Below are 18,236 nucleotides of genomic sequence, written 5' to 3'. Positions count from 1 at the left end.
AGTGTACTCAGTGGGTAATTGAAAATACGCAGAATTTCAAAAAATAGGCGTCTTTTTTGTGCGATTTAAAGGGACCGTGTCACGGATTTTAGCCAAACTTAAGCATAGGAAATGTATAAAATAACCTCTTAAAACAGTGAAGGAACATTTAATTAACACACCAAATGCAAAAGAAGGTACGGATGGCCAAAAGTGTCGAAGATTGAAACGGATTGCGATGTGGGCTTTTGAAATATGGTCCGGCGGAACAGTTTTCAAAGTTAATCTTGTCTGCTTGTAACTTAAATTTATGACACCCGGGAGACACATTTGTTGTGAAATAGAAGTCCTAGTCCCAGTCTTTATTTGGAGCACGTGTTCGCCGGTCTATGTATTGCCTCGATTTCATGTAATAAATCAGAGTTGTAGTTTGTACAGCCATGTTGAATGTGTTCATTCACATTTCATTAAATACTAAAGCATAACATGGTGTCAGAAAGCGGAGAATAATGAATCAACTCCCACCACCGAAGCCGCTATCATTCGAGGGAAATGTTGCAGAGAATTGGAGACGTTGGATTCAGCAATTCAGGCTTTTTCTCAACGCGACGGGCTTCGACAAGAAACCAGCGAAAGTACAGTGTTCGACCTTGTTAACAGTTGCCGGAGAGGAGGCGCTGGAAATCTTTAATACATTCGGTCTCAGCGATGAAGACAAGGATAAGATAAATGTCGTGATCAAGAAATTCGAAGAATATTGTACGCCAAAGAAGAATGTAGCATACGAGCGACATGTGTTTAACACGAGGGCACAAGGAGCGACCGAAGGAATCGATGCTTACGTCACGGAACTGCGCAAGCTTGCAAGAAACTGTGAGTTTGGAGAATTGCATGATTCTATAATTCGTGATCGTATTGTGTGTGGTATCAGAAGTAACGAGGTCAGGAAACGTCTTCTGCGAGAAAAAGATTTAAATTTGGATCGAGCAGTTGAAATGTGTAAGTCATCTGAGATTACTGAAAATCAGGCGAAAAATATGGTTGTAGATCAGGATGACCGAGAGGTGCACTATGTGAAAGACGATTCCAGAAAACCACCCGGAAAATCGAGACGGGGAAATGGAAAGCACAACCAAACAAAGAAACCGTTCAACTGTAGAAGATGTGGAAAAGTACACCAGCCTATGAAATGCCCAGCCTATGGTCAGGTTTGCCACAAATGTGAACAAAGGAATCATTACTCGAAAATGTGCCAGTCCAAGCCAAGGGACAGTTCAAAACAAGTAAGTGAGTTCACATGTGATGATTCAGATACAGATGAGTTGTTTATTGGGGTCTTGGGAACTAAACCACTGACTCAGAAAGATTGGATGCAAAGTGTAGTGATCAATAAACTCCAGGTCAATATGAAGTTAGACACTGGTGCTCAATGCAATGTTTTGTCGTATGGGTTGTATTGTAAACTGACACGTGAGAAAATGAAGAAGTCGAAAACCCGACTCGTGTCTTATACAGGCCACAAGATGCCAGTGATGGGTAAAGCTACACTCAATGTGAAACTTAGAGGAAAGTCCCACCCTGTTGAATTTCAAATAATTGAGCATCCAGCCACTCCAGTAATTGGTCTTCAAACCTGTCATGATTTAAATTTGGTCAAGAGAGTCAGCTCAGTTGATACCCAGGGGGAGGAAAACCTGTCCAGTGACAATAATCAAGATGTCAATGAAATCCTCAAGAAGTATGAAGATGTGTTTGATGGTATTGGATGTTTGAAGGGTACTTATCAAATTAAGATTGATCCTAATGTAAGTCCAGTGGTACATCCACCTCGCAAAATACCTTTCACTCAGAGAGAGAAAGTCAAGGAAGAACTTGACCGCATGGAAAAACTTGGTGTTATTCGTAAAGCCGAGGAACCAACTGAATGGGTTAGTTCTTTAGTAGTCGTGGAGAAACCAAATGGTCAGGTGCGATTGTGTTTAGATCCTCGAGATCTAAATAAAGCTATCCAGAGAGAGCATTATCCTATGAAAACTGTTGAAGAAGTTGCAGCTGAATTGAGTGATGCCAAGGTATTTAGTGTTCTTGATGCCACATCTGGCTTTTGGCATATTAAGCTTGACGAGAAAAGTTCAGAGCTGTTAACATTCAACACACCATTTGGTCGATACCAGTACCTTAGAATGCCATTTGGTATCAACTCAGCCCCCGAGATCTTTCAAAAGAGAATGACTCAAGCCTTTGAGGACTTGAGTGGAGTGAAGACAATCGCTGATGATATTCTTATCTGGGGCAGAAATGAAGTTGAGCACAACCATCGCCTAGAGCAAGTGTTGGAACGTTCAAGGAAAGTTGGACTGAAGCTCAACCGAAGTAAAATGAAGATTTTGACAGCTGAAGTTCCATACATTGGCCATGTGTTGACATCCAACGGATTGAAACCAGATCCTAGCAAGGTGCGTGCAGTGGAGGAAATGCCATCTCCAGCAGATAAGCCAGCACTTTTAAGATTCCTTGGAATGGTGAATTACATGGGTAAATTCATACCCAACCTAGCAGACCTAACTCAGCCACTAAGAGAGCTTCTGCACAAAGAGGTGGAATGGCATTGGTCCGAAAGACAAGAGAAAGCATTCCGAGCCATTAAAGAAAAGTTGACAAGTGATGCGACACTCCAGTATTATGATGTTGAAACTCCCCTTACAGTATCAGTAGATGCATCATCCTATGGACTTGGGGCATGTTTGCTTCAAGAAGGTAGACCAGTGTGCTACGCATCCAGATCACTTAACTCTGCTGAAAAAAATTATGCGCAGATAGAGAAAGAACTGTTGGCAATTGTGTATGGTTGTACCAAATTTCACCAGTATGTTTATGGCAAGAAAGTAAAAGTCCAAACCGACCACAAGCCTTTGGAAGCCTTGTTCAAGAAACCATTATTCCAAACACCACAGAGATTACAGCGAATGATGTTAAGGTTACAGCGTTATGACCTGCAAGTGGAGTATGAACCAGGCAAAAACTTGTTCATTGCAGACACTCTAAGTCGTGCTCCAGAAGAAAGCAATGAAACTGCAGCCAACACAAAGGATGAATTTGAGGTACTCACCCTTGAAAACATGCCAATCAGTGAGGTGAAATTGGAAGAGTTTAAAGATGAAACAAGGAAAGATGAAACACTACAGAAGCTCAAGACCACAGTGAAAAGTGGATGGCCAGAAAGGAAGTCTCAAGTAGACCCTGAGCTTCGCGAGTATTGGAACATTAAGGAAGAAATTTCTGTGTGTGCTGATTTGCTAATGAGAAGTGACAAATTGATTGTACCTATTTCGCTCAGAGATGAGATGCTAAGAGTAATACACAGCAGCCACTTAGGCATCGAGAAGTGTAAACGAAGAGCCAGAGATATTTTGTTTTGGCCAGGAATGAACCAACAGATAGCAGATGTGGTATCCAAGTGCAATACCTGTAACATGTACAGAAATTCTCAAGCAAAAGAACCACTCAAGAGCCATGAATTACCTGAAAGGCCATGGCAAAAGATCGCAGTTGATTTGTTTGAACTTGACAAACAAGAATATGTGGTTATGGTTGATTACTACTCAAAGTTCTTTGAGGTGTCCCACTTGCCTAACAGTAAAAGCAAGACAGTGATTAACCACATCAAACCACAGTTAGCAAGATATGGAATACCTGAGGTGATAGTCAGTGACAATGGCCCTGAATTCAGTAGCCATGAGTTTGCAGAATTTGCTAAGGAATATGGCTTCAAGCATATTACCTCATCACCCAGATACCCACAGAGTAATGGTCTTGCAGAACGAGCTGTGCAAACAGCTAAGAACCTTATGAAAAAAGCAAAAGTTGAACGAAAGGATTATCAGCTTGCGTTGCTTGACTACCGAAACACTCCAATTGAGGAAATTGGCCTCTCACCAGCACAGATGCTTATGGGACGTCGAACTAGAACCAAACTACCCACTACACCTGTATTGCTAAAGCCATTATATCCAACCGAAAACATCAAGGAAGGTCTCAGTCGTCGGGCAGAAATACAACAGCAGTATTACAACCGAAATGCGAAAGTTCTGAAACCTCTGAATACAGGAGACACTGTTCGAGTTAGAAAGCCAGGACAGAAAACATGGACACCTGCGGTAGTTACCAGGGTAACCGAAGCGCCAAGATCGTACGTTGTTGACTCAGAAGGAGCAAGCTACCGAAGAAACAGGCGCGATCTGATTAAGACAACTGAAGCAACCAATCAGCAGCAGGATCTAGAAGAATCCAAAACCAACACCACCAGTCCAGTCCATGATTCCGTGAGCTCTGAGAAAGTCAGTTCCAGTGGTCGAGTTATCCGACCACCTGTTTGGTCCAAAGACTATGTGACCAGTTAGTGAGAACATTTCATAAGTTGTTACCAGACTTTGTTGATATTAAGTGAACAGTGTGTCTGATGCAAGTCATGAACATTACGAATAAGTCAGATTTTTATGCTCATTTCTTGTAGTTTCGTTTATTTTGTTGCATGCAAGATTTTTGTTAAAAAAAGGGAGATGTTGTGAAATAGAAGTCCTAGTCCCAGTCTTTATTTAGAGCACGTGTTCGCCGGTCTATGTATTGCCTCGATTTCATGTAATAAATCAGAGTTGTAGTTTGTACAGCCATGTTGAATGTGTTCATTCACATTTCATTAAATACTAAAGCATAACAACATTTAGCTGCAAGGAAGCTATGGTTTTGTCATTTAGTATCAAAGAATTAATTTCTTTGCAAACGTTTAGTTTCATAGCGAATATTTGGAAAAAATTAATAACATAAGATTAACTTAGCCGTGACATGGTCCCTTTAAATTGAATCCGTTTTCGGATACGCTAGCTGAATATTCAAACGTCAGAAAATTTTAGGGAACAAAAAATTAATACCGGAATTAACAAAGACTGTTGCCTTCTTGAAAATCATAGTTAGCCCTTTTTTGTACCAAAACGTCATTTTCTCTCTCCGAAAACAACAGGCATTACTTTTCCAATTTCACGAATGTTTGGAGTAAAAAAAAAATATTCAATCTTTCATCACTCTTTAATTCTAAAATCGTAGGTCTTCTGAAGAGATATTCACCGAAATAGTCTGTTGGGTGCCACTGAATATTGGAACATTGCGCCGCAACATTGCAGAGTTAACATCAAAAGAACATCAGGTTTGACTATAACAGTCGTAGCGAATTAGGAGAACGGACTTATCAAATTTTAGCCATTGGTTCAGAGCATTTTCGTATCAGGTGAAAAAAGTATTCCACACACGCTGATCTAGTCTTATCGGTAATGTTTTACTCTCACCAGCAACCAGGGATGGCACAAGAAGTACACCCGCGCTTGTTGAATCGAGCAGGATCTCTAGGAAAGCTGTCATCCTTCACAGAACGTCCAATGGGACTGCAAATAATAATAATAATAATAATAATAATAATAATAATAATAATAATAAAAATAAATAAAAAATGCGTGCATGAGTAATTTTTGCCGACACTTCTAGACTGTTGGAAACTGGATTTAAGGTAGGTTTATAATTTTGATTTTAGATAAGTTTATAATGTTAATATGTACTCATTGTTGTTTGCTTTTCTTATTTACTTTTCTTTCTTCATTCTTCTTCCTAGTTTCTCACCAACTAGAAAACCACTTGGCCTCCTTTCTATATCTTAAAGATATATTAATAATAATAATAATAATAATAATAATGATGATGATGATGATGATGATGATGATGATGATGATGATGATGAGTAATAGTAATTGGACTGAGTAGAGCACAATTCTTATACATAATCGTGCCTTTTTGGTACGCTTCGGCGGCATATCAGGCGAGTTTGGTCGAGCCATGGTTCGTATTTTGGAAAATTTTAGCAATTGGTTCAGAGCATTTTTCGTATCATGTGAAAAAAGTATTCCATACGCTGATCTAGTCTTATCGGTAATGTTTTACTCTCACCAGCAACCAGGGATGGCACAAGAAGTACACCCACGCTTGTTGAATCGAGCAGGATCTCTAGGAAAGCTGTCATCCTTCACAGAACGTCCAATGGGACTGCAAAAAAAAAAAAAAAAAAAAAAAAAAAAAAAAATAATAATAATAATAATAATAATAATAATAAAAATAAATAAAAAAAATGCGTGCATGAGTAATTTTTGCCGACACTTTTAAACTGTTGGAAACTGGATTTAAGGTAGGTTTATAATTTTGATTTTAGATAAGTTTATAATGTTAATATGTACTCATTGTTGTTTGCTTTTCTTATTTACTTTTCTTTCTTCATTCTTCTTCCTAGTTTCTCACCAACTAGAAAACCACTTGGCCTCCTTTCTATATCTTAAAGATATATTAATAATAATAATAATAATAATAATAATAATAATAATAATGATGATGATGATGATGATGATGATGATGATGATGATGATGAGTAATAGTAATTGGACTGAGTAGAGTACAATTCTTATACCTAATCGTACCTTTTTGGTACGCTTCGGCGGCATATCAGGCGAGTTTGGTCGAGCCATGGTTCGTATTTTGGAAAATTTTAGCCATGAAAAAAAGGTGAAAAAAAGTATTCCACACACGCTGATCTAGTCTTATCGGTAATGTTTTACTCTCACCAGCAACCAGGGATGGCACAAGAAGTACACCCGCGCTTGTTGAATCGAGCAGGATCTCTAGGAAAGCTGTCATCCTTCACAGAACGTCCAATGGGACTGCAAAAAAAAATAACAATAATAATAAAAATAAATAAAAATTGCGTGCATGAGTAATTTTTGCCGACACTTCTAGACTGTTATGTTGGAAACTGGTTTTATGGTAGGTTTATAATTTTGATTTTAGATAAGTTTTAGATAAGTTTATGATGTTAACCCTTTACCTCAACTTTGCTAAAGAAGCAACACTTTAGCAACATTTTGATTAAGATCCTGTGTAAAAACATACAATATTTTACTTTGGTGCATGCGCATAAGCCAAAATTTGGACTTTTTTTTTGCTGAACCGTTCCAAATTTTGTTTTGCCCCATTTGCTTCCTTTTTTCTGCCTTCTTTTTCTTCTTACTTTCTACTCTTCATATCCTTCCTTTTGGCCAAAAAAAGGTTTGACGTTGTCATTGGAAAACACTGAAAAGAGGACCTTGACCAATTACAGGTGTACTGGCCTGTTTAAGCAACGATTTTGCACCAAAAATGGATTGTACTTTTCTTTGATTAGCTCTGTCAGAATGCAACCGATAATCAAAATGAACAGTCCTGTAGAAAGGTCGATCCAAGCTCTGTCAGATTCTTATCACGAAATTCCACTGACGTACTTATTGATGACATCACAAGTGATTCACTGACTGCACCTCCCAATAGCGCCTGAATGCGCGTTTAGGAGTGAAAGGGTTAATATGTACTCATTGTTGTTTGCTTTTCTTATTTACTCTTCTTTCTTCGTTCTTCTTCCTAGTTTCTCACCAACTAGAAAACCAATTGGCCTCCTTTCTATATCTTAAAGGTATGTTAATAATAATAATAATGATGATGATGATGATGATAAGTAATAGTAATTGGACTGAGTAGAGTACAATTCTTATACCTAATCGTACCTTTTTTGGTACGCTTCGGCGGCATATCAGGCGAGTTTGGTCGAGCCATGGTTCGTATTATGGAAAATTTTAGCCATTGGTTCAGAGCATTTTTCGTATCATGTGATAAAAGTATTCCACACGCTGATCTAGTCTTATCGGTAATGTTTTACTCTCACCAGCAACCAGGGATGGCACAAGAAGTACACCCGCGCTTGTTGAATCGAGCAGGATCTCTAGGAAAGTTGTCATCCTTCACAGAACGTCCAATGGGACTGCAAATAATAATAATAATAATAATAATAATAATAATAATAATAAAAATAAATAAAAAATGCGTGCATGAGTAATTTTTGCCGACACTTCTAGACTGTTGGAAACTGGATTTAAGGTAGGTTTATAATTTTGATTTTAGATAAGTTTATAATGTTAATATGTACTCATTGTTGTTTGCTTTTCTTATTTACTTTTCTTTCTTCATTCTTCTTCCTAGTTTCTCACCAACTAGAAAACCACTTGGCCTCCTTTCTATATCTTAAAGATATATTAATAATAAAATAATGATGATAAGTAATAGTAATTGGACTGAGTAGAGTACAATTCTTATACCTAATCGTACCTTTTTTGGTACGCTTCGGCGGCATATCAGGCGAGTTTGGTCGAGCCATGGTTCGTATTTTGGAAAATTTTAGCCATTGGTTCAGAGCATTTTTCGTATCATGTGAAAAAAGTATTCCACACGCTGATCTAGTCTTATCGGTAATGTTTTACTCTCACCAGCAACCAGGGATGGCACAAGAAGTACACCCACGCTTGTTGAATCGAGCAGGATCTCTAGGAAAGCTGTCATCCTTCACAAAAGGATAGCCTTTTTCTTTGAAGTTCTCCAGCTTAAAGAAAACAGACAGAGAAATACAGTCATGGTTATTAAGTCTTGGTGTCATTTCTCATGCATGGTCATGATGTGTCAGGAACTTGACATTACCATGGCAACGGCATTTAGACAGGCATGTTTTCCCAAATTTGTACTGATTTTCGTGTTTCTATTAACGAAAATAAACTTTAATGCAATTATTTTTACTTTTTTACGGTTTATAAGCACATTTGTATTGATTTTGTGCACTTTTCAGTAATTTTGGGCGGTTTTGTAAGCATTGTAGAAAAAAATTGAAATCCAAGATGGCGGATCCAAGATGACGGCTGTTTTGACATCAAGATGTAATTGTCACGTGATGTGACGTCATCATCCCGCGTGACGTATACCAATAGAAAGATGTCTGGACATACTATACATCTTATAAGTTTCATTGTGATTGCTTAAACATTCTGGAAGTTACATAGTTACATAGGAAAATTTAAGAAAAATTGCAACGTTGGAAGATTTTTGCGCGAACTTCCTTAAGACTCCGTTTAACGAATAACTAATTCGTCCCCGATTGGACGAGACTGTTTATTCCAAAATTCAACGTAAAACTCATCCTGCAGTTAAACATTTGGCCATTTGGTAGCTGTGAGATAGCACCCTTCAAGCCATGTTAATCTGCCACTATAATTGTATTTTAATCTGGTTTCTTCGCCTTCAACAAGTGAAGCTTCTGTTAAAAGTAATTCAAAAATTTGATTACCTTGTAGTCGTTGCTTTCACCACCATGATCGCTCAAAGTCCGGCCATATGCCATTGGCATGAAAACCAACATCAAGAGAACGAAAACTGCAAACGCTTTCATCTGGCGGAGAAGAAAAGAACTGAGCTATTTGATAGGTGCTCTCAATTAACATTTAGCCTCATTTTAGAGGGCTGGTTCGAATGCTTTACGAAGTTGTAAACGCACACGCATTTTGGAGGCCACAGCTATATGGAGAAGAACTGTGGAAGGTGATCGTAAAGACCTGGGCTACACTAGCTGGAATGAGGTGAGTGAGTGAGTGAGTGAGTGAGTGAGTGAGTGAGTGAGTGAGTGAGTGAGTGAGTGAGTGAGTGTGAGCTATATAAAAGCAGGGCTGCAGCCGCTTTGATGCAAACCGAGGCACTTGCCAATTTTTGTTTTCATTTTTGTTGTTGTTGTTGTTTACTTTTTAAAGGGGGAAGGTAAATACCTAGGAAGAGAATTTAACCATTGCCGTTGCCTTAGTCATACTTTTTCTCGCTACGGCCCTGAAAAGATATTTAAGTTAAAAGGAAATCTCACTTAAGTGTTAGAGAGTTGAAAGGTAAATCAAGTCGTGGATAATCCAGAATGCCTTTAGATCCTGGCAGCGCTAACAAAGATATGACATGCTATGTACTCTCACCTCTCCTTTGTGAAATGTAACATTGTTCGTTAAAAATGTGAAAACGACGCATTTCATACCTTTGCGGCTTCAATCAGAATTATCGAAAAGAAGAATTTGTAGTTTCTGCAGTAAGAAGAAACAAAAATGAGGTTAACATTGTAAAGTGTGAAAAACAGTACAGCACGGCTAACTGTCCACTAATATAACCGGTACCTTGTTCAACACCTCTCGGAGGAATGATTAAAAACACAGGTGTTTCCTTTATCACATCGTATGCATGGTAACCAACAAAACCCATAGAAAATTTAAATAAGGATAAAGCGAACGTAGTTGAATAATTTTATTATCGGTTATAAAATATAACATATATAAAATATAAACAAGACCTAGAAGAGAATGTTGCGTGTTATACTCGCAGAGGTGCCATTTGTCGGATATTCAAATTGGGGATTTTCAAATTAAAATTTAGCAGTTTACACTTACAGCGCTTCTTTGTAATTAAACTGACATTTTTTCCTTTGAGTAAAGATAAGCATTTTACAAGCAGATAATTTTTTTGGAGAATGTTTAGCGTCTAATCACCTTTTAATTCTTATGGCCAGGTTTCTCAGTAAAATTTATTACAACGAGTAAAAGAAAAGGTAACAAGAAGCTTGAGAAGCTTGAGAAGCTTAAAATCGGCCGCTTAATAATTAGCTATCTGTTTTGACTTGAAAGGCAGGGTACAGTACAGTAAAAATCACTGCAAAAACAGTCACTTAAACCTATTCAGGCCGGGGGGGGGGGGGGGGGGGGGCTTTTGAGGCCCTCGCTGACTTTTGACGCTTATAACTTTTTCAAGATTCAACCAAACGCTGCCAAACTTTGCGCGTTTATCGAAAATTTATCTCGCAATAATTTGGTAGGATTAGTTATTGTGCCAGTAACTTGAAATCACCATGGCAACGTCATTTTGACAGCCTTTTAATAAAGGCGGGGTTTTACCTGAAGACCAAGTTTTCCAACGCTTTAGGTGGCTGACGCATTTCAGTATTTTCCAGTCCTTACACTTTAATGGAACAGTATACAACTCCTAATCAGGTACTATTGTCAAGAAAATGATCACAACTTATTGACCAATGATTAGGTATTTGTTTCATACCATTACTGTAATAGAAACTGGTGAAGAATAGTAGTACTGACCCAAAGTATAAGGGCTGGAAAACACTGAAAACCATTTCAGCCGCGTTTCAAGGAATCCAAAAAAGCTTTACTTATCCCATATATATATGTTTTGCAGTATTTTGTTAATTTTTGAACGATTTTGGGGGATGTCTGGGAGGCGATAGTTTTTCTCAAAGGATTAGTAAAATGTAGACAAATAAGAAATATTGAAGATTTAATGTGATTTTAAAATTTGAATTTGAAGTTAAAAATTGGTGGACGGACACCAAACAGTCTCCTGACAACCCGGAGTGCTCTTGCGAGGGGGTCAACTGTTTGAAGGTGTTTCCATTCTTTTTATTCAATCCCTTCTTTAAATCTCTTAAAGTTCCATTCAAATTCAGGTAGAACCCCATCTTAATTTTTGTTCTTGTGAGAAAACAACAGAAGTCAAAGGTTGCGTGATATAACCAAGCATGGATTTTAATTCTCCCTCCCTTTCCATCTCCTTAGCCTTTCACCCCCACCTGTCCCTCCCTTTCTACTCTCATTCAATTTAATGTTTGTTTAAATTTCCTAACCAATTAAGTATCGTACTAATCTGTGCCAAGCAATCAGATAATATCAGAAATTTGCCTTAATTTTGATCTCCCATTCCAAGACCTTGGAGTATAAACCGCTAATAAAACAAAACACACTGATAATAATTCTCTGAGGTTATACACCTTGCAGTATTAACGTACTAACAAACTTGATAACAAGCCCCATGTCGTACTAAGGATTTTTACTGATCAACATAGAAAATGAGTTCACAATGGTTTGTTCCCAAAACGTTTTTTACTGTACAGAGGGTCTGTTTATTGACCTGTAACTTGTATACCGTATTGAAAAATTCAGAACGAACCGACTTCTGCCCGCTACCATACAGCCGTTTACTGGCAGTCTTTGAAAATCCTGAATTTCGTCAAAATGAACCAAAATAAAGTTTTAAAATTTCCTTTATCAATATGGTTCTTATCTTTTTATTCAATTCTATAAACTGCTTTTATGCAGTACTGTCCACAAAGATTTCAATTTCCTCAAAGTTTCGGGACAAATGGATACAAAATATTTCGTGCAGAATGTAATTTGATTAAGCGAATGTTTTCACGTCTATAAATACTTCAAGCAGTGAATGAAAAACCGTTTTGTTTTCATCGATGAGAACCACTTTCAAATAGTTATGCATAAAAAATAACAATCAGATCAGAATACAATAATTATTAATGTAATTAAGGTCTGACGCTATTATGTCTCGGCAGAGATACTTCTTTTTTGCAAGTTCAAATGTATGCAAATTTCGTGTGAAATGTAATTCGATTTCATTGTCTTGTTTACAAACTCATTCTCAAGAAAGTTGTATTTTCGTGAATAAAACCAATTGGCCTGTTTTGTTTTCCTGATCATGTTTGCCTGTGATTTTTACCAAACATGTGGTCTTTTTTTCGGAACTTTAAGTTGTACAAAAATTCCTATTTGAAACACAGATGTCACTTCCGGAATTTCTCATCTAAAATTCAATTGGTATTTAATTATAATTATTCGAAGTTTTCATTTTCAAGTCATCTTTTTATTCGATAGCTTTACTGATCTCGTAAAAAATTCATTCAAGTTCACACCAATACTGTACACTGCCAATGTTTTGCTGATGTCTTGAGAAGTGTCTTACTAACGTCACTAGTCAAATCTAAAATATATCCAAACCAAGTTGTGCAAACATTCTAATCTTTGTGACAGGCGACTTTGACGCCCAACTGTGCGGAAATGAAAATCGACATACTTCTTGCTAAATATATAAAAAATAGTTTTAAAGTGGAGTCCGCCTCAAAAAAATGTACCGCCAGATCACACTGCTATTTGTAGAAACCTGCAAAGCGTCTAGTTTCAAAAGTTTCCCACAAAAACATTGCGTGACATCAATGACGTTACCCCTTTTATTTACAAAAATAGCTTCAACTTGTCAAAGCAACTACAGTTTCACAATGGTGATTATTAGTACTTTACCCCTTAAGCTTTTTCCTCTGTCCTCCCGCCGAAGCAAAGAAGAGAACCAGATTGCAGATTAGCCCAAAAGTCGACCCAGTATTCCTACAACGATTTACTGTCAAAACTGAAATGAAACCGATTGGTCCAGGCTATCCCCGTAATTTTTAGCCGACAGGAGACTATCGTCTAGGACGACCAAAGGGTAAACTATAAATCGGCCACGCCCGATTAACAAAACATGCCGTTATGACGCCGGAAATCCAGCTCACGCATACTATACCCCGTGACTCACGCAAACCTTCGACTTACGTGCTACTACAGTCATTCCTTTCTAAACATTTTTTTTTTGACCACCACCGTACCTTTCTACCCAAAAAACTCATGAAACCGCCCGGTTTTAACCTGTTTTAACCTTTCAAAAATTAGAGCGTTCGAAACTAAATAAGATCCGTAATCACAAACAACATACAGCCGTTTACCAGCACTCTTTAAAACTCCTGAAACCTTTCAAAATCAGGCAAAATAAATCTTTGAAATAACCTTTATCAATGTTTCTTATTTTTTATTCAGTTCTATAAAATGCCTTTCATACACTACTGTCAAACAAAAATTTCAATTTCCTCAAAGTTTCAAGACAAAAGAATAACAAATATTTCGTGCACAATGTAATTTGATTAAGCCAATATTATCACGTCTAAAAATACTTCATGCAATTCAGTGAAAACCCGTTTTTTTTTTTCGTATCAACGAAAACCACTTTCGAATAATCAATACATGAAAATAACAATAAGATCAAAAGGAAGAAAGGAACCTTTCTAATTATTTGAAGACTTTCAAAGCCGTGATATTATGCATCCAATCCGCGATAAAATTTAATTACAACAAAATCCAAGTTCTCATTTTGAAGTCCATTTTTTTCAGTTGATACCTTTATCCAACTTGTGAAAAATTCCATTCAAGTTCCTATTAATACTGTACATTCCCAATGTTTTGCTCAGGTCTTCAGAAGCGTCTTACTAACCAAATCTAAAATAATTCCAAAACATGCTGTACAAACATTCTACTCTTTGTGACAAACGACTTGACGACCAATTGTTCAGAAATGAAAATCGACACAGTTCTTGCTAAATAAAAAAAAAGTTTTACGGCGGAGTCAGGCTCAAAAAATATACCGCAAGATCACACCCCCATTCATAGTCAGAAACCAGCAAACCATCTAGTTTGCTAAAAAAAAAAAACACTGCGTGACATCAATGACGTTACCTTTTTCATTTACAAAAATAACTTTAACTTGTCAAAGTAAGTGCAATTTCACAATGGTGAATATCAGTACAGTATGGGGCCCAGTTCTCGGCCGGGTCCAGTTCTCGGCCACTTTGTGTTTAACGCGTTTTTTCACACTCCAGTTGAATTAAAAGAAAAAGGTATTTCCTTCAAACGATAGACTGATTCATGTGCTTTAAGTATCTTGAGTTTGATCGTTCAATTCGATATAGAAAGCTCACACGTCGAGTTTACGCGGAGGTAGGTGAATTTGCATTCCCGAAAAATTTGTTTGTTTACGGCTCCTTAAAATTCATGGATGTAGTTAAATTCGTATTTTATCCAAAAGCCCCCACCATACGAGCTAATTTTTGGCATGTGAAACGTAGAATAATTCAGCTTTCTGCTTTAGTTAACTTTTCGTTGAACCGTTGTATTTTTTGGTCTTAATTTACTTCAAAAGTTTTTCTTGCGACGTTTGCGTATTTGCCAGTTCTCGGCCACCCTGCTCGCTATCACAGCTTAGCGCTTGGTTTTTAATATAATTTCATCTGCTGCTGCCAGAATGAAAGAAATAAATGTTTTAAAAATAAAGTTTAATCTTATCTCTAAGTTCTGAGCTGACTCTTGTCTTGTCTATTATTTCTACAACACCTAAATCTTTCAAGACCTTTTCACTGCAAAATAAACCATCTAAATGCACGGGTCACACAATGCGTTGCTAGAACCTGCACATAGGCAACTAGGCGCGTTAAAATCCTTCTTTTCTAAAGTAAAACAAAGCCTCATAAAAATAATTTGGGATCGATATAACATAAATAGGTTTACAGAGTGATTTTATGACTGTGAAAATTAATTGAGCATTTTTTTTTACAGATAATTACGCACAAGCTTTTTAGTGGCCGAGAACTGGGCCAAGGTGGCCGAGAACTGGGCCCACAAATGGAGCTTTTATTTTTATTATTGCTCGGGCAAATTAATTTTTGACCGGTCGATAGCTTTACACCAAAAAGCTGAATAATGTAGCTAGCTCTGGGAGAAATTTCAAGTTCCTGCGGTTCTTCTGAGGTAAGAAATACAAGTTTACGTCAAAAGTGGCCGAGAACTGGGCCCCATACTGTACTTTTCCCCGTAAGCTTTTTTCTCTGTCCTTCCGCCGAAGCAAAAAAACACAACCTGATTACACATTAACCCAAAAGTCGACCAAGTGTGCCTGCAACGATTTCCTGTCAAAACTAAAATGAAAACCATTGCGGTATGCGTCACCCGTAGCGGTTTTGTAGCAACCCCAAGCTATCCCCGTCTTTTTGGCCGCGCCAGGAGACTATGCTCTAGGACGACCAAAGGGTAAACTATAAATCGGCCACGCCCGATTAATTAAATCGTTTCTAGGACAATGATTTTTGCAGAGTTGAACGTTGTTTACCAAATTTCAAAGTTCTTAGGCGTACGAGGAAATTGGCAAGGCGGCGACCAGAAGTTAGGCTTTTACATAGCTTGAGCATTTGTGGATTCAGTGTAATAACTTGAAACAAAGCTGCTACAAATGTGAAAACGCTAATGTTTTTTTACTTAAATGTCAGGTTCTAAGCGCTAGCTCAATACTTTCAACGAAATGTTTTAACCCATCTGCCCATAAATGTATCGACGCTTTTGTATAACTTTTAAGTTGGGAAAAAGCAATGTAAACTGGCTCGCCAAGAATGCTTAATTTTGTGATGAACTAGAATGGATAAACAAAATATTTCTAAAGATAAAAAATACCATGACAGCGCATTGACATCTTCGGGCAACACCACATAATTGATTGAAAAGAACTTATAGATATTGATAAACGGCTGCTCCATTCTCTCGTCCTGGGGATATACCAAAACTCTTTCACGTCGATGACAAAGATAAATGCTTTCGCGAAAATACTGCTTGCAAAATGATTCTCGTAAAGCAGTTTTTACTGATGTATGTGCGCAAGTGGTATAATGAGTCAGAAATGTGGCCCAAACGTAAACGCACGGCAAATTATATATAACAGCAGAAAAAGATCATAGTACTAGAAAATGTGCATGTCTCAGTAGATACGGTTTTGATTTTTACAAGCAGGTTAAGTGGCCGATCATCTTTATCGTTAGAATTTACCATTCTAAAACAAAAATACAAGATAGTTTAAATGGCTAAAAATTGCGAAATATTCAGTATCGATCTTTTCGAGAACTTGGCGCAAAGGGTTTACATCCATGAACGAGAAACTCCGAATGATCTTCTCTTCATAAAAGCAACGTCTCGGCATCAGTCCACGGCCTAAACTCAAAATCTACTACAACAAAATGACTTTCGCTGTTGCTCGAGCTCGGTTAAATTCTTTCTTGTTATCCATCTCGTTAAGCCCGTTTGAAGCGGCTTCTGTGAGTAAACGTTTGGACTTTTTTGTATACCTGAGAAATATTCATGAACGTACACGTGTCAGGTGTTCCAAATTCAATTATTTCATTTTGTCATACATCTAGCGTAGAAAAAGGTATAAAGTTAGTGGACGTTTTACAGTCCCTTTTTCTCTGGAAGTAAAAATCAGCAGCTTTTATAGTACACGTAGGCGGCTATTCTGAGACAAGACTGTTTTGACCGCACGCGCGCACTCGCAAGTTGACAGAGACTATCCGTACCTCATTGCTGTGAAATGAGCCGTTGTTCTCCGATTTCAAAATCCCGATTAACTATACGCATTTGCTTTTCTTACCATTATTTAACGGGAGTCTGTGCAGTATTTGAGAGACTTCTGAGATTTAACTTACCTCGGTTATATCTTTGAATACTGATACTTGAATACTGGTAGCGTTCTATCTTAAGTGATCAAAGTCTACAGGGCGGTGATTTTAAAACCAAATTGAGGCTGTAAAGGATGTTAAACATGTGGTCTTTTTTTATTGGTTATTGATGACAATTTGACTCTGGTGATTGGCTGCATTATATGCTTTTTGGCTGAGGATATACGAAACCTTTATCACGTCGATGACAAAGACGAATGCATTTGCAAAAAAAAGAAGAAAAAAACACTTCTTGCAAAATGGTCCCCTTAAGGCATTTATTACTGGTGTATGAGCGAAAGTGGTGTAATGAGTCAGAAATTTGGCCCAAACGTAAACGCACTACAAATTATGTATAAGAGCAGAAAAAGATCATAGTACTAGAAATTATGCATGTCTCAGTAGAAACGGTATTGATCTTTACAAACACGTTAAATGGCCTAAATTATCATTATCCTTAATAGCTTTTTTAGCAAAGGTTTCCAATTTTACACGGCATAATTATTTTAGCGTGGAAAGTATTTTTACATTTTTGTGTTTTGTATATCTTCACTTTTCTTGCGAAAAAGAAACGATTATATTCCGCACATGGTTGTTGCACGCGAGAATTAAGTGACCTCAGTCGAGTTTTCAGTTTTTAATGCATTTCAATCAATTTTTACTTGCGGCTTCAAACTAACTGAAGGCATAGGTGTGCACTTTGTTATTTGTATCACTGGAGTGATTTTCCCTTTTAATTTTAGAATTACAGATTCAAACTCCAAGCAGTAAGTCAAGCCTTTTAAAATAGCAACATTCTCAGTAGAGCAGGGAACAAAACCTAAATAAAATTGCAGTCGTTTCTCCTACGAGTGGATTCGCTAACGAGCTGTTGGTCGTTTCGCCAACGTATAAAATTAGTACGCTAACGTGTCTTCTAGTGAAAAGAGAAACACTGAAATAATTTTGAAATATTTCAAGAGTTATATTTGTCAAATTGGTTGATAAAGGTTTCGCTCCCAACCAATTTCGCACCCGCTATTTAATTTTGACGTTCAAAAATCGCTAACGTAGTCACCCTTCTAGCTGAGTTTGCTCACGCTTAAAGAACGAGAAATATTGTAGGTCGTACTTTGATCTTTGTTGTATCGTTAGCAAAACGACCTAT

At 37.4% G+C, this 18,236-nt stretch overlaps 2 protein-coding genes across 4 annotated transcripts in view; both read right to left on the bottom strand.

Annotated features, from left to right (window-relative positions):
• LOC144630411 (uncharacterized) overlaps positions 1 to 17,163 on the bottom strand; it is a 19,373-nt gene extending 2,210 nt beyond the window's left edge. The window contains exons 1-8 of one of the 3 annotated variants that reach the window (XM_078488778.1): positions 17,078 to 17,163; positions 9,938 to 9,983; positions 9,212 to 9,313; positions 8,364 to 8,476; positions 7,766 to 7,861; positions 6,636 to 6,731; positions 5,971 to 6,066; positions 5,319 to 5,414 (exon numbers count right to left, since the gene is read on the bottom strand). In XM_078488778.1, the coding sequence (XP_078344904.1) occupies positions 5,319 to 5,414; positions 5,971 to 6,066; positions 6,636 to 6,731; positions 7,766 to 7,861; positions 8,364 to 8,476; positions 9,212 to 9,313 (599 nt within the window). In that variant the 5' untranslated portion in view covers positions 9,938 to 9,983; positions 17,078 to 17,163. The remainder of the gene's footprint in view (positions 1 to 5,318; positions 5,415 to 5,970; positions 6,067 to 6,635; positions 6,732 to 7,765; positions 7,862 to 8,363; positions 8,477 to 9,211; positions 9,314 to 9,937; positions 9,984 to 17,077) is intronic. The other 2 variants (XM_078488780.1, XM_078488779.1) reach the window with 2 other exon arrangements.
• Positions 1 to 18,236, bottom strand: part of LOC144630408 (uncharacterized) — an 87,383-nt gene that overhangs the window by 22,142 nt on the left and 47,005 nt on the right. The gene's annotated exons all lie outside the window — the stretch shown is intronic.

Source organism: Oculina patagonica, chromosome 11, assembly GCF_052425735.1.
Source record: "Oculina patagonica isolate OP01 chromosome 11, crgOcupat, whole genome shotgun sequence".
Classification (NCBI taxonomy): Eukaryota; Metazoa; Cnidaria; class Anthozoa; order Scleractinia; family Oculinidae; genus Oculina; species Oculina patagonica.
This window is presented reverse-complemented; position numbering and strand designations above follow the sequence as displayed.